This window comes from Adelges cooleyi, unplaced genomic scaffold (genome assembly GCF_023614345.1).
Source record: "Adelges cooleyi isolate 19-005CV unplaced genomic scaffold, UGA_ACOO_1.1 ACOO_flye_CR_arks_rails_tigmint_CR_PRNA_306, whole genome shotgun sequence".
NCBI lineage: Eukaryota > Metazoa > Arthropoda > Insecta > Hemiptera > Adelgidae > Adelges > Adelges cooleyi.
This window is the reverse complement of record NW_026095977.1, coordinates 974,448-1,002,126: the sequence shown is the minus strand read 5'-3', so window position 1 is coordinate 1,002,126 and position 27,679 is coordinate 974,448. Positions and strand designations below refer to the sequence as shown.

General features: G+C 35.8%; 1 protein-coding gene across 6 annotated transcripts in view; it reads right to left on the bottom strand.

Moving 5' to 3' along the window:
- The window catches only part of LOC126839578 (uncharacterized), a 189,813-nt gene that overhangs the window by 8,413 nt on the left and 153,721 nt on the right, over positions 1 to 27,679 (bottom strand). For 2 of the 6 annotated variants that reach the window (XM_050574951.1, XM_050574957.1), the window contains exons 1-6: positions 22,214 to 22,257; positions 19,580 to 19,700; positions 11,455 to 11,562; positions 5,390 to 5,794; positions 2,983 to 3,106; positions 433 to 566 (exon numbers count right to left, since the gene is read on the bottom strand). In XM_050574951.1, coding sequence (XP_050430908.1) covers positions 433 to 566; positions 2,983 to 3,106; positions 5,390 to 5,794; positions 11,455 to 11,562; positions 19,580 to 19,700; positions 22,214 to 22,242 — 921 coding nt within the window. In that variant the 5' untranslated portion in view covers positions 22,243 to 22,257. Of the gene's footprint in view, positions 1 to 432; positions 567 to 2,982; positions 3,107 to 5,389; positions 5,795 to 11,454; positions 11,563 to 19,579; positions 19,704 to 22,213; positions 22,258 to 27,679 lie in introns of those variants that run through there. The other 4 variants (XM_050574954.1, XM_050574952.1, XM_050574955.1 and 1 more) reach the window with 2 other exon arrangements.

Genomic DNA, 27,679 nt, shown 5'->3' with positions numbered 1-27,679 from the left:
TTTCGTTTACGGTTGTGTGTTTTGTCGGTATGGTAGTTTTAATTTATACATATGTACAAATTATCGAGTGTTTCATAATAACATTGCAAACCGCGAGAAGGCCAAAATCAAAAGTCCGTGATCCAAAAAATTAAAAAATTGTAAAATAACAAAATGAGTTGGCAACACTGCCGGTTAAAGATTTGTTTTATAGCCCGGAAAGTGACACTTTTGGATCGACATGTTAGTTTCGATTTCAGCCCACTCGTATATTATTACATGTATATATATATATAGAGAGATAAAGTGTGTAGTAAGTATTGTGAGTTTATGGATTGCGAGCGACGAGTAGAGATAGGAGGTATATAGAGAAGGTGTAAGGTATTAATATAAACATTTTAACATTTTGGATTGTTTGTGGTTTTCAATTTTTGCATGATTTTAAACACTCACTCGGATTAAATCGAACAAGAAATTTCCGGATCCGCCGCCTCCCCCTCCTTTCAAGTTGAACAAGAACCGTTTGTTTCTTGGGTCTTCCTCGGTTTCCTTATCGTCCAGCGCCGAACCGTCGTCCGAGGAAACGTCTAAAACACACAACATCATCAATCCCGTATTATTCCCACAGGACCAACACAAGTCCCCGCGGACACACATCATAATATATATTTTTATATATATGTATCATAATATTATATTTATAATATAATAATACATCGTCAGAGTTCTTGGCGGTTTTTTGTAACCGTTTTTTTTTTTACAAAAAAAAAAAAGCGTTTTACAGCGTACAACATAGTAGTTGTGTACACAAGGTGAGCTTGGTTCACCCCACAAGCTCCATCGGGGATTTACACTGCAATCGGCTGAAAAATAATGGTTGCACGTGTTATGGAAAGTCGCAGACCTTCGATCCGAGTAGAAAGGTGAATTAATAGCGTGTAGTTAATTGAAGAGACAGATAAACGGGATAACGGGTAAGATACTTGATTCGTGAGGAACAAGGCACAGAAAAAGAAGAATGTAACAAAAACTGTCCACGACGGTAAAGCGTTTCTCCGAAGCATAAAAAAAGCGTGCGTTACTCACTATGATGGTAATATTATTACTTTTTTTTTTAATAATAATAATATTACAGATGTTAAGTGTCGCCACCTCGATAACGAATAAGCGCACAACGGCTGCGAATACGCTGACAAGATGAGTGATTTCTCATTTTAATATTACAACGGTAATTGGTTATTTTAATTTAAATCATATTAGGTTATTGAACAAACAGTTAATGGGAGAAAAAAATGACCGCCGGTACGTCTTGTCGATTAAGCACAGTAGATTAAAGAAAACCAGATAGTGCGCTCCACAGTAAAACAATAGAAATATTGAACACGCTATTTACAATAATAAACAATAAACTGATAAGAATTACTGGTAACAAGTAGTCGACGGTGGTAACATTTCAGACGCTCGATAAAACTACATTGATCACACTGTAGAACGGAAGGAATATTTTTTTCATATTTTGGTCACACTGACCCGCTGAGATTAATAATTAAGTTTGTTTACATATCTTTTAAAGTGCACTATCTGGTTTCATTCGATCCGCGGTTTAAGTATGGGACTATCCGTCCGACGTCTTATCATCAGCTGTTGGTTTGTAGCAAAAAAATGTTTTTTTTAAAAATGACTAATTTCGTCACGATCGCACTTAAGCGCACACAACACGTATTATTATTATATTATTCAATATAGGTACACGTCATATTGGTGTTTTCGGAACGAGGCTGTCGGCGCAAAAACGTAGACCTCCTATTAAGAAACGGACTGTCCTCGGATACAGTGAACCTGCACAGTTGCAATTATTCAACATATAAAATAGGTTCATGGAACTAAATAAAAAATAAAAAATACTTATAAAATTCGATCGTCGCTTGGACGTCTTGTTTATGCGAAGTACATACAGATTGCGCGCAGACAACCGACGGAATGGGTTTCGCCATCGGTCCAGGGAAAACCGGACTAAAGTAAGAAATATTAATATTTTTTTTCCATGAAAATAGTATTTTTAATAACACGCCATCATCATAATATATGGTGATCGTCGTTGTCCTTCGAAAGGAACCTAATAAACGTCTACTTTTTTCATTTTCTAAAAATATACAACAGCTAAGTTACACGTCTTATGTCATTAAAACTGTCTAAATTAAACGGTAATAATATTATGATTTTGTTTTACTGTTTCGATTGGCCACGACCACTCTTTTGCTAATAACCACCATAGTACCTAACCAACCGGCGGCTAATACTGATCATGTATTAGATCATCTATACCTACACATTATAGTACGGCCAGGGCATTTATTCCGCATAAATATTTTTCTGTATTATTTTTTTTGTATAACAGCGGCAGTGTAGAGGATAGACAAAGTGAAATCTGAGATAAGACAAACCGTTACCAAGCCGGCAGAGTGCATATTGTGGCACGTGTCTACTGTTTTATGGGCGTAACCCTTATTAGTGCTTTAGAGATTTGTGGTTTTTTTATAGTAAAAAAGAATGTGTTATATCTAAAAAGAAGAAGATGATATGTCGTGTACAATAATTTAACTTTATTTCATAGTATTATCGTTCACACACTCACACACACATACACACACACACATTTGACAATTAATAAATATTTAAAAAAAAAAATAAAGTAATAATAATAATAAAAAATTAAAATAAATTATTAAGATAACCGTTCACCTATATTATATTATAGTAGAGTTGTATAGATAAATAAATCGTATTACTATATTATGGTATAATATTATACATTTAAATGGTAAAAATGAAATAAATTAAAAAAATAGAACCTCATAAAATTTAGGTAATGAATGTGCAAGTGAGAAAATGACGTTATCGACGCTTAAAATAGTATATTATGACGTATACTAAGTTATATATTATTATTTGTTATCATGATTATTGTTATTTAATATTTTATACTTTGCCGTCATATTTTACCGGTATCCGATAGCGAAGCCGACCGCTGTTTTTTTGTCGCCTCTTCGGTGGAAGACACTTCCCTTGCCGTTCTCTTCTTCACCGCCGCCGAGTCGGTCGACAGTTGGTTATCCGTGTCCAATGGCTAAAAAATAATCGGCCGTAAATAAAAAAATAAAAATACAAAATACAAATATCAATAAAACACCGCATCAGTTATTATGAGATATTATTAATCAAGTCAAATACTACTGCAGCTTTCACAATTATTATTATTATTATTAATGTTATAGTCCTCCGAAGAGAACTACGGCCATGCTATCAATACAACATACATACAACACATTATTATATAATACAACATCTATAATAATCAACTGCATAAAATATAACGACAACCATGCGTTGTTAAACGGGATTAAACAAACAAAAAAATAAAGCGCCCTACGTATGTATTAGACAAAGACCCGTTAAAGACATTTCCAAAGACATTACAAAGCCAGATTGTTTGTACAGCGAACACTTGGAATCTCCTTGGTAATGGAAATATTATCGGGGTCTTTGATCAATACAGTGTAGGCACGTGCAATATCACAATAACATGGACCAATACACTCCCAACACACAGTCGCTTCTCGACTGACCGTTGAATTAAAAAAAAAAAAATACAACTATAATAACATATCGTTAACATTACGCTACATAATAATGATTATTGTTATCGTACATATTGTTATTATTATCATCACATCACATGCCATGGCATCTACAATGCCAAAAACAAAATTATAAACACAAGCGTTAGAAAAAAAAATAATAACAAAACAAACGGCCAACGAGGACGTTATTTTTTTTTACACCGGATTACCGACCTATATAGCACACACAAACATTCGCGTACATAATAATAATAATATTATATTATTATAAACGGTTTATTATTGCCAACAAAACGAACCGATTAGATTCAACAATGGAATCGATTATACACCTTGGAAGCGTGCCCGTTACAACGACACACAGTTATCACCACCATAGACACTGTACACTGTTAGGTTGGTATCTATGCGTCGTCATTTCGCGAGCGGCAAAATGGTAAAGTAAGCTACTACAAAACAATATTAGGTATATTATTATTATATCCGTGTATATATTTTCTATTACAAATAATTATTAACTATATACATAATGTCATAGCGCAGTTACAAAAACAGTTATTACACCTATGCCGGTTTCATAACCTCACAAACGATGCAACAAAAAATATATTATTATTATTATTATTGCGCGTAGGTACTTATTAATGTTTAAAATATTAGCATTATTATTAATATTTATGACAATAGTATTTTTTTTTTTGTACACGTTAAACGCTATAATAATAATATGCTCTCGCGTTATTAATAACCACTACAACAACGATATTAATCATACTGTAATCATCAACTGTACATACTAAGGCTACGAAAAAAAAAAATAATCATAGATTAAACCTTAACACTAAAAGCGTCTTAACACAAGCTCTATAGTTATTATATTTTCTATTATTACGGTATATGTTCAAACGACAAGCGGTTATACAATAACACTATAATATGATACCCAGTACAATTACACCAAACGACAGAGTTAAGGGGGAGGGGAGGGAGGGCAGATATACCAAATATGAGCACACAGAACGAAATATCATGGCGACAACTGTGTTAAACTAACGAAATAGATTCAATGAACGGTTGGTGTTCCACTAAAGTTTAAGAAAAGTAGTATTTATACTTCCAAGTCGATAGGTTAATTGATTTTGCGCCCATCCGAGATAAGATATCTCAGAAAAGTAGAAGAAACACTGCTAGGAAGAAAACTTGCAGTCTCTGCGTTGATCCTAAGATCGTTAAAAAAAAACACATTTTAAATGTTCAGAATGTTTGTTTGGACTTGGTAAAAACTGACGGTTTTGGTTGTGGAAGTCGGATAACCGTAGGAAAACAAAACCGTACTTTGAAATATAGCAGAAGAAGCACAACCTAAAGGATTGAGGACCATTGAGACCTTTTGACCGTTCGTGCATTTAATGAATTCTTAAAATTGCTTCGGGATATGAAATTTAACTTGCTCAAAGACATTTCGTTCTGTGCAATGCTGGTAACCAAACGATGCAACGACGGAGTTGACAAAAACGGACGCTTTGGTTGTGGACAAAGCGTAGTGCATCGTTTCGGTCGATTTGTAATAGTTATTTTCAAACAAACTAAACCACTTAACGAGTACCGCGAACACCGGTCATGCACAAACAAATCGGCAGGAAACCGATGTGAGGGTTAGGGAAACCGACGAGAGTGGTTCGGTAGCAATGGCATTCCCATGCATATTTTTGCGAGGCTTTTTAGCCGGTCGTTGGAGCTCATGCCGGACGATGTGGTCATGGATTTACCGTGCTTTGCTGCGTGGTGATGGGTGGCGAGAACGTGCTGGTCGCGACCTCGGAGGCTGCGGTGGTGGTGGCGATGACGGTTGCAGCTGAGGCGCTGCTGACTGCCGCCTCTGCGCCGACCGTGGACGATGATGGCGACGGCTGCTGTGGTAAGACGGTGGTGCTACCGCCAGCGTTGTCGGTTTCGGTCGCTTCTTCCTCTTCGTCGTCGGTCGACGGAGGGTACGTTGGCAAGGTAATGGATATTCTCCGACCACCGCTGTTGCCGCCAGAAGAGTCGCCACCGGTGCCCGTGGCTCCGCCGCCCGCCGCACCCGCTCCGCCTCCTCCGCCACCGCGGAGCACCAGCCGGCCGATCACCCGGAATAGGAGTCGCGTGATCTGTTGGATCTTTCTGTCGACTATCTAGAAAAACAGGTGACACCCCAAACACACGTACACTAAAGTTGTTTGTCTTCTACAAATCGCATGCACGTCGTACTTAAACTATGGCACGGATCAGTACTTAACGTATACAGCGTGCGCGCGCAGCTAGCACCAATATTGTGGGTCGCCAACACTCCACCGGAAGCCTAGCAACTTTTCGTGTACTCCTATGCATTACAGCGATTTCGTAAGACTAACTTCGCAAATCCTTTGGCTAAACAATTCGAGTCTGTCGAAAATTTGTGACATCAATTTCGCGACAGTGATAAGGGATTAGTCATAGGGGAATAGTGTTAAGAGACAACTGATAAGGGACAGTGACAAATGGAACGGAGGGTAAGCGATTGTAGATAGTGGAAGCGAAGGGATTGAGATGATGAGATTGTTGATAGAGCAAGGAGAAGGGAAGGAATGATACTGTAGATATACGTGAACCATCTTGTAGGTACCAAAAGACACCCAATGTTTTTCTCTCGAGAAAAAAGGTAAGAACTTTTGATCGCATATAAACCATTAGGTACGTCTCAACCGTCTCCAGATCTAGTCTTTTCTGACTGCTATTAGTAGAACATACAACGTGAACGGTACAATATCTTTCAAAAGGATCTAGGCAACAATTTATGGATTCTAAATGTCCATGGACACATTGATCAAAATGAAATACAAACGAAGTAAAACTATCCAAAACTAAAAGCGTCCAAATAAGAAATGTCCAAATATCTGCATAACTAATATCCAAGTAAACTGTATATATGTCAATAAAAAAGTTTTCCAATTGGCTTATACATATTACTACTAATGAAACTATTATAAAAATCAAGGTGCTATTGCAGCTGGATAACAGAACGTCAACACAAATTTGTCTTTTTTACCGGAAATCGAATCAGAACATATTTCAAGATAACTGTTGTATAAGAAATCAAATTGATATTCTAGATTCAAAACTTTCTCATCACGTCTGTCGTTTAAAAGAAAGAGAAATATGATAAGAAATGTATATTATATTCCTCAACTTATCGTGGCGCGCATACCAATTATTAAAATTACATTTCACAAAAAATCTTTTAGAAAGTACATTTTTGTTTTTTTAAACTTGGGTTTAATTTTGGACAAAGTCGAACAGATGTCGAGTAAGCCGAGTGAGATGGAGTGAAGAATGAAGTGAAATAAATTATTCTCGTCCCATTCAATTTGTCAAAGCTATGCAGTGTAGACTATAAACAGGTAAATTAGAGACCATCCATTATAAAATGTCATTAAAACTTATGTAAATTTAAGTTTATAAATATATTTAATCATTTATTCCAAACCGTATGAATCGCATTCGTCATAACCGCCTACTAAGATCAGTCTTGTCCAAGCAAACATATCAGTGACCCGCTTAGTACTTCCTGGCCGTGTCAGAGTTATTCAATCATTTTAAAATATCATTGCACGACCTATAAGCTACCTAATAAAAATACATTACCAAATATTTATGTACAAACAAAAGCATCTAATGATTGTACTTATGCGAATAAACGTGCAAGTGATTATAACGACAATAAGCACAATCGATTAAACTCGTGTCAACAAAAATGTTCATCTTGACGACCGAATATGCAATTACTGACTGAAACGCGCAATACTTGTTTGTCATTATTAGTGTAACTTTTTATTACCAAACGACAAAATGGAATGGGAAAAAAAACACCAAATGTATTGCCGTTTATTTTAAATTGATGTATAATTTCTCATAGAACAACCGTCATGTCCTTACTGTCTTTTAGGAATTTCTGTAAATCCTCTATTGTAATTTTGGTCGATAATCGTTTACCTTAACCAAAGTGCACGATAAGCTGACTTGCACTTGTTTGAAATGGCAACGAAATTATGGCTTATTTGACCAAAACGGCTGTTGGACGAACACATAACATAGCAATCGGTGGTTTATTATCAAACTAAACAATGCACTAAAGTAATATTAAATATATGACTTGTGAACTCCTACGCACGCAAAACTGGCATTTAGTCTATATTTTAAACTAGAATGATTATCGCTCTCTCCTTTCCTTTCCTTAAGTTTTACACTCATTATCTAATAGATACCATCAATCAAAACTGCAAAGTCAGCGTTTCCCATTAAATTTCTCCCGTACGCGATTCTACCCACATTTCGAGTGATGACGATTTCCAAACGCGTTCCGCATTTGTCACCGTTATCCGACCACATGCGCCGATTAGGCGTTTTGTCTAAGACAATACGTCTCGAAACAAAAAAGGTAAAACTTAAGTCGCCTACCGAAAAAACAAAAATACCCAAAGAACTTTTTTAATCGTAATTGGACGTTTCAAACGGCTCAAAGTGTAATAGTTAGCTGTAGGATAGCATTTTGCGTGTCACGTTATGCACTGCACACGCTTTCGCGCCATAAAAACTAATGGCGGACCACGTAACAGCCGTTGAGAGATATTTCCGATTGCCCAAGGAGTGCCAACCTGATGTACAAACTGGTCACACTGGGCTTTGTCGATTACGATCAATGACTACTGAGCAGCAGGGCTGGTCTATGAAGCGCAATGGCCGGCCGTCGTACAATGGTTTGTATTGTCGAGGCTCTAGTTTGTAAAGGCGTCTGCGTGGAAAAACGTTTGGAAACCGTTCGCGGTTGCACAACCTGCTGCTGGACATAACCTTTCAAAAATGATGTCCTTGCCGTTATATCGTTATTAATGGTTTTACAATGAGTGTCGGCTTTGCCCGGTCGTACAAGACCAATTATTGAACGTGTTAATGTCCCGGTGCCTGTCCGTGGTCATGACGCTTCAATTATTTATCTGCACTAATTGCTCAACTCGTTCGTGCCTTCCGCCGCCATTGTACCAGACGAAACCGAAAGTATATAATAACATCATTATTATTATGCACTCGACATAATATTATATTTTGCACATAACCTGACCGCCCGCGGCCCCCTTCTGACCTTGTCGGCCAATTACACCGGTTTGCTAGCTTCGCGGTAATCGCACGGAAGATAGGTAATTTACAATGCACGACAAATGCCATAAACGTGCAAATGTCGTTAAAATCATGCAAAACATTAATAACGACACACTGACCCGCTCGACGTTATGTAAAATATATTACAATTGTTGGGAGTTTTTTTTTACATTCGAACGCAGCTCACGAATACGACTTATCGCTATCGTGGACACTCTGCACTTTGGAGAACACAACTGTTGATAACCAACACAATGCGGATGAGTGGATAGTTTGATGAATACAACGGGGTAAGAGGTCTGATATCGGATAGGCTTGATACTGGCGGCCAAATTTGATTTACTCGGTTGAGTGAAACAAGGTCGAACGTATTTCAATGATGGATCGTTTCGAGATTGTGAGTAAACATCAATTTAGAAAAAAATAATATATCAACGACACGCGTGACCGATTAAAGCCCAAGTCTACGGATTAATATGTTCACATACGGAAATTGTAACGATGCGTCTGTAGACTACCCGACCGAACTAATGTGTTATTTTCGGTGTTATCACCAAAGCGATTGGTAAATATATTTGAAAAAATAGTGAATTTACATAATCGTTAACGCGTTCATTTCGTAACAGTTCCAAAAACTTTGTCGTACACACTATACTGGTTTTGGGATTTTAACGATACACTATTATATGATTCGAACACTATGTCCTCCAATGACGTTGGTTTACCCGAACTCTTGAATAACGATTTCAACGCGTGACGCACTCTTTAAGTGCGAATCCCGTTCAAGCTCGTCCGGGTCCGTCGTGGCGCCAGACTAATAAAATTAAGAAAAAGGAATCTGCGAAAAAAAAAACCTAACCGGGTCACGCGTTACTTCATTTCAAAAATGTGTGAAAACCGCCGACGATGATGGTGCGGTACACTAAGGTAATTATTACTAAAATAGGTAACCCGTGATTAACACAACATCCTCTTTGCAGAACGCAATTGCATCATCGCGTGCCGTATGAGCAACGGCTGATATTATATTACCCATACACGTATAGTAGTAGTAATAATGATATTATAACATCACAATATGTAACAGCGAAGAATTGCCCGCGTTTTGCAACAGTCACGGTCTGCCACTTTATTGTATCATCCGACCCAAAAATCGACGGCCGTTAAAGTCTCCAGACAATATTAATTATTCATTTGCACGTTATCGCGGCGTTTCGTGTAAGTATGATGTATTAAATAATATTATTATTATTGTTGTTGTTAAAAAAACCGACTCTTGACTAACTGGAAAATCACCAGTGTTTATATATTTCGTTTCTCTCCACGCGGTGAATTGGATTTGGCTATTAACTTGGTTGGTTAATTTAGGTATACAAAAAAAAAACGAGTGATCAAAGTGTTATACAACAGAACGGTGCGGGGCCCAACAGACTTTGGTCAAGTTTTGGCAATATCAACATGCAAATGAATACAAGATTATATTATGTAAGATAGTTTGACGACAAACATTGAAAAGCTATGAAGAGTTTTTTTTTATTGAAAACAAATATTTTTAAGTCATTTGCAAAAAACTATTGAAATTATGACACCGTTCAGTGTCCACCAATTTGTTTTAGTTTTATAATATACAATTTTCTATATAGATTAAATAGTCAGGCATTTTAAAAATAAGTAAAAAAGTATACAATATCTAAAAAAAATTACTGAATTAAATAAATGTATTTTTTCTAAAAAAAGAAAATGACGTAATTGTTGCATTTCAGTTACAATTTGCATAAAATATATTTTCTAAGCTTATCAAAAGCTTAAAATTAATAATACTAATGAATAGAAAATATCATCAATTGAAGTTTGTATTATAGTATAGTTTATAAGTTCTGAATTTCTGAAGTCTGCTGAAACGCTCAATATAAACCTACTACTTCTTTAATACGGTTATTCCAAGTGGACAATTTTTTAAATTTTTTGGGTAAATCATTCACACATTTTTTAGCTTTTTCTGCTAAAAAAGTATGAATGTACAAACCCCACCTGACCATATTGTACCAACTGTATGTGTAGTAAAAGCGAGCAAGTAAAAAAGACAGTTTACCAGATAAGTGAACGGTACCTATATAATTTATGCTTGTATTTTATACATTTTGTCGAATCTCGTTTTTCCTCAAAACGCATTGGCCGCATTAACACAATAAACAAACGTTAAACGCGTTATGGGCAATGTTTAATCGAATACTTCCAAAGAACTGTTACTTTCTAATTACGTCCTTCGCTCTCAAACCCGTGTATTTCGTTACAAACGCGTGGGCAGGTACAATAACATAATAACAACAATATTACTATTACTAATAATAGTAATAATGATGATAATGGTAGTGTTATTCGGACTATAAGAATATAATCCGAAATGTCCAACACAAATCGCGTTGGATTAATCTCCAACGTCTAAAGTCACATCAACTCGGGCAAAACCGTAACAAGAAACGCTTTTCGGTTGATCAGACACTTCCCACGCACACACTTGACACGACTGAACTAGGTATAATTAATGTTTTTTTTTTCTTTCTTTCTGCTTCTACTGCTGCTGCTGTTACTGCTGTTGCCGCCGCTGCTGTTGCTGCTGCAACGCGTGCCAGTTAAAAGCTTATAATATTGATATTACCTGAGACAGACCCGGGAATAGCTGCCTGAGGAACCCGATCGTTCTCTTGTCCCTGACGGTCTTGTGACTAGAATCATCTGCTTCAGCAGACAGGAAGGCGTTGGACTCCTGTTTTTGAAAATAAAAACAAATAAACAAACATATCGATAAATGAAAATTGAGTAATGCAATTTAGTGTTAGTACAACAATAGCCACAACTAACCGTGAGCATTTACCGACAAGTTCAGAACAGCTGGATTCTACCCAGAGACCAAAATTGTCGGTTAGGTTACTCATGACTAGTTTTTATAATTATTATACACATTATATTATAAAAAAAATTATTTTTACAAGGGAACACCGAGGGAAAGTAATTTAAGTAGCAGAACGATTGGGTATACATCAATATTGGCATGAACAACATCTAGATAAAATAAGATTTAGGGACGAAGAGGAAGGATAAAAAGTATAATAGTGAGATAAGCCGGACTAATACCAATACGGTACATTCAACGGGGTTGCAATGGATTGGTTATACTCTGAAGAAGATAAGGAACCTTATGATGGACGTTGGCAGTACTAGAATACGGACGCCACACTTTTTATCAATCTCAGTCACAGATGTATGTATAATAAACTAGATTGTTAACTAGTGATAAGAACTGAAATCGACGTCGGCCATTTTTGTGGGATTTATGTGTGTACAAAATAATATATATATATAAACATGTGATAAGGTTCTAATTCCCCCCGAAAAATGGTGACTTCAATTACCTCTATTGGCTGCATGTACACTTAGCAATCTAGTTTATTATATATATATATATATATATCTGTGATCACGGTTGTATAAAAAAAAAAGCTAAATTTTAACATTTTTTTTTCCATGAAAATGAACGTTTTCTTTCATGAAAATCGCTATCAACTCGATGATAATATGACCTAACCTCCTCGGGCCTGGTATGTGTAACGCCGCCTAGTCCATTTCTTAACGCGCTTACAAGACGGAGAAATAACATTTGGGGTGGTCGAGTCATAATGAACAATCGAATTCTCGGACAAGTGAAATCGATTCTCGCAACTCATGCGCGATTTTATGAAGTACAAATGCGATTAGCAATCTTGTTAAGTAAAAAATAACCGAACAAACCGCACGCTAATGAACACATAGAAAACGATATGTCATGTAAATGTTATAGCGCAGTCGGTGTAATCAATCACGCGGTCAACACAATCGCCTTCGGGGTACAAATATAATAGGTCCTGCGTTATTTTTGTATACAAAACACGGTGTTAAACTGACATTGGACGGTTGTAAGAAAAAATTAAAAAAAAAAAAACCTATTATGTTTGCCCTTAATGATTGATGTTACGACGGCAATAAAAACGTGCAAAAATCATAATTCGTAGTTCGTTAAAATTAGCACCGACAACGGTCGACGACTAAAATCATTAATCTTTGGTCGTTGCCATAAAAGATAATGTATTATTTGCCGTAAATTACTTTTATTAGTGTTCTCGAAAACGTTCTCATTGGACATCTTAATTAACCGGTCACTTAAGTGCTACTATATAACAAGAGGAGAGCCACCGCCAAAATCGATCCACGTTTGTCGACGCTAATTTAATAGTTCAACCGCCATTTTGATTTGTTGCCAACTTCCAAAGACGTTGTAAAACTGTGTTTTGTTTTTCTAATACTGTATTTAAAAGGCGGCAGGTTTTTGCTTGAAAAATGAGCGGTTAATCGTTTAACCGCCATTTTGATTGATTACAAAATTCCAAAGACGTTATAAAACAGTGTTTCATAAATTTTTGACAGAGGTATTGAAAAACAACTAACGAATTAAAACCCCCGAAAACACTAGTAGGAAATATAATTTTCATTTTGGTATGAAACACTGTAAATAATATTCGAATAATCACTTTTATCCTTTAGATTCCTGCTTCCTAGTTTTTAAAGACAAATGTCGTACACAAAAAGTAAGTACTGAGTAAATTAGATCAGAGAATAGATGAACATAGTATAGTAACATTTAAGGTATGACAACTTCTAATAACACCGCCAAAAGCGTTACGATTGTCACTTTTTCAAGTTTTCTAAACTTTAAGAAGGGTATTTAATATAGAATTTGTCCTTAACAACTTAACAACTCTAGCGTGAAATAGAGGCTGTAAGGTAAGTTAATGTTTTTTTTTTCACGTCCTCTAAACATTAAAATAGTTTTTTATTATTATTATATAAGCAAAGTGTACTGTCACTGAAATTCGGAAGTACTATGTGACATTTAAACATATGGTGTAATGTGTCAAGTCACACATAGTCAACTAACAGATAATCATTAGTGGTAATGAACGCCTTGATCAGTGTCGAACATGTCTTTAAAGGGTAATTAGCTAATTATACTTGTATAATATCGTTATACGTAATATTTAGATTGTAGATGTGTTTTATTTCTCGTTAAATTTATTTTTACCGTTAATTCGAACTAAACGATTTTTATATACAAAATATGCCTAGAAGAAAATCATAATTGAAATACCTACAAACTGTTGCCTTGATAATGATATAATATAACATGTATTACCTTTTCCATGTTTCATTTTTAATGTCTACTCATCGCTATAAATAAAATTTAGATACAACTTGACACTTTCAGGGACTAATAATTTACCTATTATAGAGTTAGATGGATTAGATGGACCTACGACGAACGAATATTAACTTTTAGAATAATAATAATTCTTAACCGTCAAAAAACAATAATTATACCGAAAAACTGCGGTCGTGCTAAAAAGGATTAGATTTTTTAATTTTACTTTCCTTGAACGGTGGATAAGGATATCCACTTATCAAATTTAGGCGAACGTCAAGGGCGTTTGCAATGTTAGCAATGGATTTCGCATTTAGCTAAATACTACGATGTAGTTGAAACATTGTATTTGCGCATATTTTTACTTAATAGCTAAATTAAAAAAATAACTAATTACGATATTTTCTATTGTTTAAAAGTTATGCGTACATTGGTATATGAATAAATAACATTTAGCATGTATTTTTAGAAGAACAGACAACGTTATTTTTTTTTCGATTTTAGCTAGCATTATTTTAATTGAAGAATACTATGTCTTGAGAAAATGCTGTAATCGTTTTTTGACGTGGATATGTCTAATGGCTGAATGGTCATTCTGAAAATTTGCCTATATAACTATATATTTTAGCTTCGACGAAATGCAGCGTTTTATAGTTACAGTGATTTAAGCTATTTGTCAACAATACTTGATGAACAATTATTTAAAAACACCAACTTCCAAAGTTTTTAAAAAACCACTAGTCATTCTCAATTATCACAACGATTTTCGGACAATAGTGTGATTTTTTGGTTTAGAGTATCAAAAAGCAATATTAGTCTTAACCTGGTTTTGAAAATGGTTGGATAGGTTCTGCGGCGTTTAATATATTTTGATGTAGAACGAAAAAACAAACACAACCAACAACCTTATTCGCAGTTAGCGTTACAATATTATGTTAGTCGAATATAATGATATTATTATAACTAATTGGTGTCGAAATATTATCTTCCATAATTTATACGACACGCCAAGGTTAAACGCAAATAAAAAATTGAATTGTTTTTTTATTCTTAACGGACGCTATTATCTTGGAATTTTCGCCGTGTAAATCGACAAAAGTTTTTTAGACAAAAAAATAACTTAATCGAAACTAATAGTTAGCACAATGTACACGAATTCGTCATAATATTATATCACATCAAGGATGTTGTGGAGAATATAAAAAGCCTATTGTATATTTGTATTGTTTTGAACGTACAACCGGATACATTAGATGGCCAACGTTAATTTTTTTTTATTAAACCGATTTCTTTGTATAGCAAGCCTATACTGAATATTAAAAAAATATTTCCCCTATAAAATCGTGGAAAACATTCTGAATGTCCATAAGTTTTTCAACTAGAATATGCGGCACACTTTAACATTGCCAAACTTCTCTAAACATAAGCGTAAGGACAGTAAAAAATAACTCAAGAAAATACTATTCAGCGTTCCCTTAGAACAGGGCAGCAAAAAAAACTATTTGTTGTTTTCCCTTTTCGAGCGCAGTGTTTGGAATTTAAGATTGATTTATGAACCTAATCAAAGTCAGTGTTTTTTTTACAAGAAATATTTTAAACAATTTAAAAACCAAAAATTAATTGTAAAAACGTCTCAAGATTTGGCACGAGAAGGGTAGAATACAATTAATAGAAAACTTCAAAGGTGTTTTTTTACGGGAAAACCTAAAAATCGATTTATAGGGTGTATAATCCAGGCTGCCATCAGGGCCGCCAACGACGCACGTTTTTCGTCGGTGAATATATTTATGTTTGTATTGTTGGAAATGTACACGGTTTAATATATTATTATAGTAATAATTAGTGAACTGTTATTTCGGTCTCGACGGTAAATGCGAGTCGCCGAGAAGAAAACAAAAATAAAATAATACGTTTCGAAAGTCAATTTAAAATTCGACACAGGACACCGCACGGTCCTTGGGTGCATCGATTATGATATTTTATTATTTGTTATTTCAAATTCAATAACAATTATTATTACCCGCGGTCGATTATCATTAAATTTACTATGAGTGTATGTAATATACTTGTCAATGTTGTAAAACTTCATAACTGGCGGATGTGATCCAATCCGGGGGCCCCTAGAGGGGGGGAGGCGAGAGATATTTTGGATATTAGTGTGTTTAAGGTGGTCACAGTACAACACACAGTGTGCATATATATTATATTTATTATAATATACAAACTTGACCTTTGATTGTTATCTCGACGATAGCGTGCAACTGATACACGTCTCATAACCGTGAAAATCTTTACATCCATTGTTCTATACTGTACTAAAATTCAATACACTGGATGTACTCGATTCTCACGGAAATTCGCACACACAATACTGTTGTTATGTGATGTATTTTTTGCCAACGATAATGACACTTAAAACGCAATTATATTATTAGGTATGTGTGTGTGTGCAATTTTCAGAAAACCTACCACGGTATGCATCTGTCGTTGCTTTGGAAACAATAATAATTATTGTTCCCTAACATAACAACTCTAGGGACAACTCGTCTAGTAAACGGTCGCCGCCCATATCAAACGACTAATAAATATTTTTCATACCTGATTGTACAAGCGCTTAATAATTGCCGGTTACACCACGTTCACGCCATAGTATGACCTGATTGCCGTTTGTAATATTTTATTATTGAGTTAACGAGGGTTTTCGGAATGGCAATAGCATACCGCCGATCGTGCTAAATCCAAACGTTTTAGCTCATTTTTAAACCGTTCAATCCAACAGCCAAGTCTAAAGTATAACAAGTAATTGTTATACTTATAATAATAAGTAATTGGAAATAGACTTACAAGTGCGAACCATTAGGAATGTGTTTAATAAGAAAGAAAAATATTAAACGATTCTGTTATCTTTATGTAAATCTTGTGATAAGAAAATCGAATACACCGGGGTTTCGACAGTTACCACTGTGGTAACCTACGCGAATTTCAATTAACTTTTTTAATAGAAATAAACATGTCATATGCAAAAAAAAAAACATAAAATGTGCTTATGGGCAATTGTTTATCTAGATTAAATAGTCATGCATTTTATAGGTTTATAATAAAATGTATTATTATGTAATTAACCAGAGTGGTAACCCAGATAACTGGGTAACAAGCGAGACGCGTTGTATCGTTTTTAGTTGATGAATATTTCAAAAAAAAATCCGCTGACTTCTAAAGGAAATCACCAAAATCAGATCCAAGTCGGTCAAAGTAAGTAATGTTTATTATAAAATATTGTTAATATTATTATTATGTTATTGTCGTCCGGGTACACCGATGCGTCATATCGAAACTTTGACAAAACAATTTCAGGGGCGTTCGCCGGAGGTCGTTGCGGACGGAATAGAAAGCATTCGGGTTTTTTGTACGAGTAACGTTGCAAATAATTAATTCGAAGAACGCTAAAATCGCAAATAACCGTTTTAAATTAAACAGATAGAATGGTTGAAAAAAATAAAATAATAAATTAATCACATGCAAGTCTGCTGCCGCCGAGGTGGTCTTAACGCGACCGTGACATAACCGCGTTCAGACGTTTGCCAGTGTATAAGAAATGATGGTTTCAAGTCTATGCTCGGGTTTTTTTTTTCACTTTCTACACAACGGCGTTATTCCCGTATAGTCAAACGCAAAACTAACACACAACTTTATTATGTGTATTTATATAATTAATAATTTGCATTATTATTGTTACGGTGGTCGAGCGACGCGTGTCGAGTGCCTAATGCCGTAACTCGTGATGATAATAATAATATCATACGGATGTATCGACAACTATATTTAAATAATAATAATTGCCGTGTGCTAAACCTGACCCCGTTTGAGGTGGACCCGACCAATAAAATAGAAGCACCACAGATGTATAATAATGAATTAGATTGCCAAGTGTACATGCCGCCAATAGAGTTGATAATCGATGTTACCATTTTCCGCCGTATTTGTGGGACCTTATCACATATTTATAACTGTTATCACTGTTGATAGCATAGAATCACAGATATATATATATATATATATATATATATATATATATCACACATAAATCCCACAAAAATGGCCAACGTCGAGTTCAATTCTTATCACAGGCTATATTATGAAAACAGCTCATTCGCGATGATATCAGTGTAGCCGCATGAAATAGTATGCGACTATTGTGTAGATATTTTTTGAAATATTATTGTACAAACTCCTTACCTAAATATAAGACTTAAACGATAACGGCTGACTATATTATCACGGATTAGATCATTTCTTTTTATCTGATTTGCGATGTAATCATGAAAATCGTACTATGCTCGAACCTGCGGTCACACTGATTTCATTTTTAGTCATGGTTTTTGTTTACACACCGAGTTACCTATCTGTTTTCATATAGTCTGTGATAGGTAGCTAGCTATGAAAATATAACCAAAATTAATTTTTAATTTGTATGTAATCTCCAACTATTATGGACTATTACCCTTTTGACTATTTCTAATCCCCAGTAACGTTATAAGGAGAGTTCTCGTCTATGTAATACGAGTAGTTGTTTTGGATTTTCCCATAACATCCCAAATGAGTAAAGGAAAATAAGATGTGGTACCTCATTGTATTCTTCAGGGTCATCTAACTAGGATTATCAGTGCTATTAGGGAAGAGATTTGGATCGAATGCGAAATAACTTGTAATGTGACTTGTTGAACAAATAAAGAAATGTATATACAGATAGATATTTACTAATCGCCCTTTGGCATTTGCCGAGTGTTACTTCATGACCGTTTCACAAATCCGGTTTGTTGTGAACGGCAAACGTTCAGTAGTCGCTGTGCCAGTGCACAAACCCAGAGAAAACTCAACGGTGTTTGTTTGCATATAGTTTGTATTCAATAGAACGTTATAATAATTATTATACTACGGTATATTGTTTTGTCAAAGCACCATGACCGAGTGTGTATGCAAAGACAATGCGCCAACATGTTTCAACTGTGTTGAAACGGCTCGACAACCGGTTTTGTGTAAGACGGTATGGGCAGTAATAATATCACTACAATAATAATAATATGGACCAAATAACAAACAAAACACATAATAACGACGATAATTAAAAACGCATCGTGGCCGGTACACCTAATAACGATGGTACGTATCTATTATATCATTATAAAGCTGGTATGAATGAGATAACAGTGCGTGTACCTATATGCGAAAGTAACTGGTCGAGTGGGTAATAATATCATCTACTAAACAGCTCCTGGATTGCCTTGGACAGTGCGGTAATAATATCCAATAACCACGAGGCCAATATATTAGAAAATATGAACATTTTTCATGTTGAATGAAATACCAATAAAGCCAGTTGCTAATATCGTTATACCAGATTGTTATTATTACTATATTGTCACGCTGATGGATTGAACGTGGCCGGCAAAGCGCTGTGCGGTATGTTATTAAATATTATTTTGTTAAAATACAAAAAAAAAAATTGTTTTCTTATTAAATTTACTTAAGTACAGACTTAAATACCGCTCACCTGTTCTATCATGGTATCCATTGACTGGACGTCGGTGCCGGCCGGATGACAGTCGGCCAGCTGATACCAAGCGACGAACAGGATCAAACACATGTACTTGAACATCATTTTCAATACCGGTCTGCTGTGAACACAATAACAAAAATAATAATATATTAGATTAGATTTACTTGAGCTACATATTTGTTATATTTGAGGCGCTCAGAAGCCAGACTGATTAACTCCAGAAAATGGCATTTTTCAGGACAGGCAGTTTAAGTTATTTGAAACAATGTATGTAAGTACAATTGCCAATTTTCTTAGCGCGCTCTAATGGTGAAAAATTCAACTACGGAGTTGTTTATTTGAAAATTATACACTTTTTTAATCCAACCATGCTATTATTCGCGATTTGAAAAAAAGTGCAGTTAATCGGTTTGGCATCTGAGCGCCTCATTTATCGCACGGTTAACATATTATTATAATAGCTGTAACTATTTTTTTTTTAAGTGGGTTACTAATCGGGACTTAACTATAAACGGCGTGCCTACCTATTAAAAACTGCCGTGTCACGTGAAAGTAAAGTAAAAAAATTGTCAATCCTGTTAAAATAGAGAAGCTCAATTTTTTTTTTTTTTTTTTTACCATAAAGCGAAATCGCTCGCCAAACAATTATTACGCAAGACGTCGTACCTAATGTCTCCGGACGAGATTAAAATAATTTAATTTATATATATATTCGTATATTTTAATACCTAATTCAAACGGGTATCGCAACCGTTGGGGTTTCGGTTGCCTAATCCGTAATATCGTTATACCAGATACAGCTAGTAAATATAATAATACAGCTAAAACGTATAATCATGCAGCTAATAAATATAATCATCGTCTTAAACCCCTTCCTTAAAACCCTCCCCTAAAAATGTAAAATTTCTGACCGCAAACAGCAGCAAAACCAAAGCGAGTTGAAGAGTCACAGAGAGTTAAAGGATTTGTGTTTTCCAACCGCAGCCAGATGTGGAATTATAAAAAAATTAAATTTTTTCTCAAAATATTTAAAATGAGCGAAATTTTTGTACATTTAAAAGAGTTTTACGCGAGGTAAGATTTAATTATTTAATAATAAAAAAAGAAAACACATAGAGCTGTCAAGCCGTCTAAAAAAACTGATGTTAAATGACTAGCCGTATGATTACTTTAATTTGTTTTTATTAATTGTTGGTAGGTATATTTATAACAAAACTTATTAAAAATGCAAAACAATTAACTAGTTTTTTTTAATTTCAAGTCGAATTTAATCAATAAGAATATACGACACTAAGACTTAGAGGAAGTCGTTTGTTTTATAATTTGTAAAACAATAAAAATAAAATTAACAAACGTGTGTCATTTTTTTCAAGTTTTCAGTCAGAATTGAATTCACAGGACAACACTGTTTTGGACATAATGTTTTTCAGACAATTAAAGTACGCTAACAAAAGACTGTTAACTTAAGACTGCAATAATTATAATCATTTTCTTAATAACCAGAAAAGTTTTCGCTTGAACTTTTTTTGCTAGTGACTTGTGAAATATTTCCAGATAGAACATTTGTTGACTTTGAGCTCATAACTATGAAATTTTTTTATTTATCCTTTTTTTTCTGCAATTTGTTTGTTGTTGTATTTACGGTTGCATAATATCGTCTTGGATCGAGTTTGGAAATGAAGTGAAGCGACCAAAAGAGAACGGTTTCGAAGGGTATGGCGCGATCATCGTGTCCGTGCGATAAGATACAATTACTATTATTATTAATTCCGTTGGAAACCCATTCGGTCGATAAAAGCCGACGAATAACATAATAATGATCCGATTATTATTAGTATCACATACCGCACTTAATGAACCGTACCTAGTTTGGTGTAAGGTCTACTGCCGCCCCGAGCCAACACTGTGGCGCAACATCTGAACTTAAAAACAAGTGGTTGTCGTTTTTATCTAAAATCGTCGACCGCCAATGCGCTTGGACCCGCACCGGAGTGGTGATTTCATTAAGAGTGTAGTTTTTTATCCCCCACAGCAATTGTCAACCTTCGGCAAAGACAATAATTAACATATAATTACATTCGGATGGAGATAAACGTTATAACGGTTCAAGGCATTAGCTGCATTATACAGCGGGATCTAACATGCAAGGGCCCTTTGTTTTCTCAGACGAGAGAAGCGGTGAGTTCTGATCAACGTCCAACACTCCAACGGCTACTACCTAAATACCTGTGGGCATACCTGGCATAAGTAGCATTTTGGAGTATCTACAGGGTGATGAATATGACACAAAGGCCAAAGACGAGTAGTGCCGTGTAAAGATTCGGCTCAACAACTGCAGTAACAAAACGTCATAGGTTGCAGGCCCCGGGTATGATATTATCGGGCGGTGATGAAAACACTTGAGTAGTGGAACGTATAAAAACTGGTAGAAATACTAGTGTTTTCAAACTTGTCGGGCTGCTGTGGTTTTTACGAAACTCGTGTGTATAATATGTTATGAGCCTTACATATTGCTCCATCGGCGGCGGCGGCGGCGGCTTAAAGGTAACGAGGTCGCACTTCATCTACAAACGCTCTCTCGTGCCCGGTATGGTACGCGCTCTCTGTCTAATAGTAGTTATACTATACCTAATAATAATGCTAATGATGATAGGCATAAATTTGTAAGATTCATATATGCACTTTTTGAGGTTTTACACCGTTTTCGCCAGCCGAGATGACAAGATATACGCGCAGTAGTACATCACATTGTCTTGAAACGGGCAATAAGACCGCCGATGAGCTGGTCGTGACTGCTTAACCGAAAACAGCTGTACAACGCTCGCTGTTTACAATGTAACCTGTAAGACTCGTGAGTGTGTATGCGTTTTTTTTTTGGGAAGATATTCATTTTTTAACAGCTCAATTCCGCCGCCGGCACGGTTGCGCAATACCGCTTTGGCGGAGCTATCATGCGGTCAAAAGCAACGCTATATATAGTGTGTAACATAGCTGTTTTTTTTATAAAATAATAATAAAAAATAACTGAAAAACATTAAATCGTAGATATGTTATCTCTTATCATTTATCGTTTATCTCTTATCACTTATATCTTATCTCTTATCTCTGAAAGTGAAAGTGTAACACGAAAACGACGACATGAACCGTTAAAATAAAAGACTAAAGGTTCACAATGGCTTGTTCCACGATGGTCCAGGGCCCGTCAAAGCGGCTAAACTAAAATAAATGCGACTGTGGTCAGAGGATGTGAAAATGTTGTTTAATTTTATGATTGCGACGCGACCGGGCTGATATTTTTCGCTCTGATAACGTCATCAGCCAATGCCGAGGACTGTAATCCGACGGAACATGCTAACGATCTGGTTGTTTTGCTTTAAACGCTCGAAAATCATGCCCAGTGTCGCAACGGTTTCCCAACCGCAGACGTCATCGTGTTGTTCTGTTGTCATATTGTATATAGGTTTTCCCTGTAACGAGAACTATGAGAAAACAAACAAACAACACCGGTTGCTCAACGATCTAAGATGCATAACTAGATCCGATCTGGATCACAAGAGCGATTTGAACAGAACAATTAGGCGCAACGTCTATTAAGGAACGCGTAGGCCACGGTAGACTCCGATCCTTCAAACACCCTTCCTTTTCTTTAAGGGTTCTCTAAGAGACTTTAAATTCTAAACATTTACACTCGTCTTGTTTTTCTATAGTTGGTAATGTAATAAGTAATAACAGCCACGAACGACCAGTACAAGCAATGCAAACAATAATGAGCTCGCATCAATCGGTATGATTGATTGCCATTATATGTCTTTGTTTCCAACTAACCGAGTCCGGTAAAAGCAACCGGCCCTCAACCTAAGACTTCGACTGTCTCGACTACTCACCTACCTAATCGGCTGTTTTGCAATAATTATTATTCGTTAATCATTATTTTTAATCCCCGACGTGCCGTGACCTTCCTTGCTTTTGTCGGAATATCTGTAGACCACATTGGCCGGTTTAGACCACAATGACTTGTTGGTCTCAACGCCATTGTTCTTTGCAAAGTCTTGAGGGTTCTCTGGCACGGGTTCTTCCTGACTAACCTGGTTTCCAGCAGCTTTTTATCTAAGACTTCCTCGTGCAAAATTCACAGGATTTTCAATCTTTTGGCGTTTGCCAGAGGAAATGTACTAGACATTGATGATATTGTTTGAACCGCGGTTTAGTTGTCTGAATTCACTAATCGCTCTCTCGAGTATCTGTACCTTGTAAATATGTACAAACCTTAAAAAAAAAACAAACACTATTGCCAAATACCGACCTCTTTGCTTTTATTACACACACATGCGGGACTAGATTCTCACGTGTGCCATCATCATTCCTGGGCACGCGTTTTGGTAATATATGTGCCTATTATGGGTATTATTGTCCGTCATATTGTTATTAAATCGTTGTTACCGTATAACAGCGTAATCGTGTGTGTGTGTGTATAAAAACGGTGTACGGGTTAAAACGTGAAGGTCGTCGATCAAACGGAGATTGAGGCGAACCACGTTTTCCATTCAGGAGTAAACGAACACAGAAAGTATTGTGTAAACTACGTACAAACGCGATTAGAACCATAATTGACCGACAACTAAAAGGTTTGGACCCAAATGTCTACTTTGCATGTTAGAATCACATTGTTTGATCTTACACGCATCTTACACTCATGGCCGAACCTTTAAGGTTATCAGTGAGGCTCGGAATTCCATATATCGTGGATTTCCGGATTCGATGGGGGGAGATTTTTATTCGTTTATTTTTTTTTTTTTTTGCTGGATTTTCGAGTGCCAGTAGCCCGGCGGGTAGCCAATGAAAAATAGTATACTTGGTTAAAGAATTACCGTTTTTGAACAGAACAAGATAAATAATTATTATTACAAACGGCGTGGCAGACGGCAGAGTGGGCACGATCGAATGCGGAGACGTCGGGTCGACGAATAATCAATAGAAAGTAAAATGCAACACACACATAAGAGAAGGTTCAGACTGGCCACCGACCTAAACAGTGTGTTGTGTTTATGATATAACAGTAATTTCAGTTTCAATCCACTTTCCTTTTTACACATTTTAAAACGTGTACCACCTTGAGTAACTCGTCCTCCTTACCAGCCGGCCATCCATACCTATAAACGCTACGCCGGTCGCCGGTCATCCCGCCACGCCAATAACACACCACTGATTAATACTCTCAGCCATTCAGTCCTAAGACCGTGGATAAAAAAATGTCAACCCCCCTGTTGGGGCGAGGGGGGAGGGAGAATTGAGTCCTGAAACTATTGTCAGATAAACAACTATGGCAATGTATAATTTCGGTTTATTATTTTACTACTAAGTATACAACAACAGCAACTGTATTGAGTAAATAATTTTTAGTACTTCAACGTGAACATTTCCAAATACGTGTATACTTAAATCCTACTTGTAAAAATCATTTTTTTCCCCCACAACACTGTCCGTATTATTGTTCAATCAGATAAAACCAAACAAAGTTTTAAGGTATCCCGAGCCCCCCCCCCCCCAAATCGGATCTCCGCCGATTGGTTTTGGTTTGTTTACATTTGCTATTAAGTGCTTCGCCTGATCCGTACCTATATTAGGGGGGGGGGGCGAGTCGGAAGTACTTAAACCGGGTAAGACACAGTCTTCTTGATGGTGAAAATCCGCGAGGTCCCATCGAAAGTAGAACGTAACGCCGGTGGACGTAAAGGCGCCAATAGCGGATAACGGTAAAAACTACACGCGTTATAGGAGTCAAACGAGTTTTATGCGATAATAAAAAATAAAAAACTACACACATATATTGGCGTTATGTAACAGTTAACATTATTATTGCCAAGTCCGTCGGCGCGCCGATACTAACAGCTAATCCGCCGGATTATTCGAGAAAAATTTGAAGAAAAAATGTCTTGTGTGAATCTTATCGTTCGACCCTAAGTCGTGCCGTTGCGATGCGCTCAAGGTCTTCGGTGTCCTCCTCAGGTTCAACGGTCGTGCGGAAGAAGCCAACACCGGAACAGCTGTCAGGTCTTGTTAAAGCAAGCAAATTTCCTTGTTATCCTAAATCGTCGAGGAGATTTTTTTCTAGCTGATCGCCGAATCGAGTAAATTCTAAGATATTGTTATTGATGTCCACTTTAAATGCGAGTAACTCAAAAAGTATACGTCGTTCAAACCGGTCACTCCGTTCAGTCGATGCGCATCGTTTCGCTTAGACGGGTGGATTAGTAAAATGTGTTTCACTTAAATATTGAATACAATATTTATTTTTATTTTTCATAACCGAGGGAATTACCCGGACCAGACGTCGGGGACTGCCGCCCTTGAACGCCACGCCGACAGTCGAACCGATTACCTAGTATGTGGTTACCCAATAACTTATCTATATATATATATATATACGTTACCTACTTACGAAAAAAACGTCTAGACTATAGGTAGAGGAGAACGGGCAAGGCTGTGCAAACATGAAATGTTTAAGAAACTAGTTTGTATTAAGTTAATTGAAAAAAAATCCAACTTAACTGTAATATAATTTTTTTTAAGAGCCCCAAATTTGTTTTTGAACATTACATCTATTAAATAACACTTTAAGTTCGAAATTGTAGGAAAAATGTAACTTTAACCTCACTGAGCCTTGACTGAGTCTAGACAACGTGGAAAGCTTTTAAAAATAACAAATACTTTAGCCCGTTTTCTAATTATCATTCTATTTCCGTGGACGCGCGCGACTCGTTCAATTATTATCGAATTAATCACAGTCTAATGATGTGTGCTTATAATAGCTGCTACCTGCACATTGCAATATAGTGTCAATTACATAATTAACAATATTATTTACTGACAAAGTGTGCGTACAGATAATAATTAATACCTCAAAACTAATTACGCCGATGCAATGGACGGAAACGCATTTATGTAACAAACTATTACACAAAAATAATACGCCGCCATTTGGTAATTTCATAAATAACAACGAAAAACACAGAAACCCGTTTCGGTTGAAAATTATATTTCTTAGATATGTTAAAAATTTTTAATTCAACGAATGTGCTTTGATTTTTTAGGTCATTCGTTTGGTAATTAATTGGTACGTTTAAATTTCATTAAAATTTTGCTAACGAATATATCCTTGAATATATTTTTTTTCTTCAGAATTTACACAATCGGAGTTAAGGTTAAATTTGTTAAGAGTTCAATGCTTTAGCGTGCATTAATGTTCAGCAAATACTCTCCTCCGGTCGTTCGCTGGCAAACAATTTAATAACACTTATAATGTCTTCGAGGAAAACGCGCTATTCAATTAGCAGACGGGTAAATATTAGTACTCGGACGATACATTAGTTTTTATAGCTTTAAAAAAAGATTAATAAATAAAAATCACTTTGCGTTTTGAAAAAAAAAAACAAGTATTGACAATTTATTATTACTCTTTCTTTGACATGCTAAAGAGCAAGTGTGTTATTCCGTATCATAAAGATATTATGTATGGCCTATGCGACGATTATTTGACTGTTTTGTCTATTTAATTAGAGACAATAAGACTTGTGAAGACGTGAATTAACCACATTGAGCTCAGTCAATTGATTCGAGTTGAGTTATAAATAACCGAATTTACTTAGACATCAAAAACGATCTAAAAGGATTGAAAGCGGTCGATTTTTGGAGGTCTTAGACCTGACGAAATTATGTCTACTTAAGATGGTCCGATTTCAATTTAGTAAACATATTTTATGCCTCTTTTCAAGATTATTGTGGGAATTGATTTTTGATATTTTAATTAGAATTGCGTTTAAATCCTGTTTCTGTTCTCAAATTTTGAATTTTCCCATTACTTTTTTTTTTTTTTTAATTAAATAAAACGGTTTTCAAAAAACGATTTTAATAATAACTTGGAAAAAAATTCGATGAGCTTAAATATTATACATAGAACTAAAACCAAACTGTTTTAAGTACGGGTAACGGTTGTCAGGCTCTTAGGTCTAAATTGGTTTCTTATATATTGCCCGTAAAAAACCCCTTAAAAACCGCCCGCTTTCAATCACATTAAACTTTAATGTTAAAAAAAAA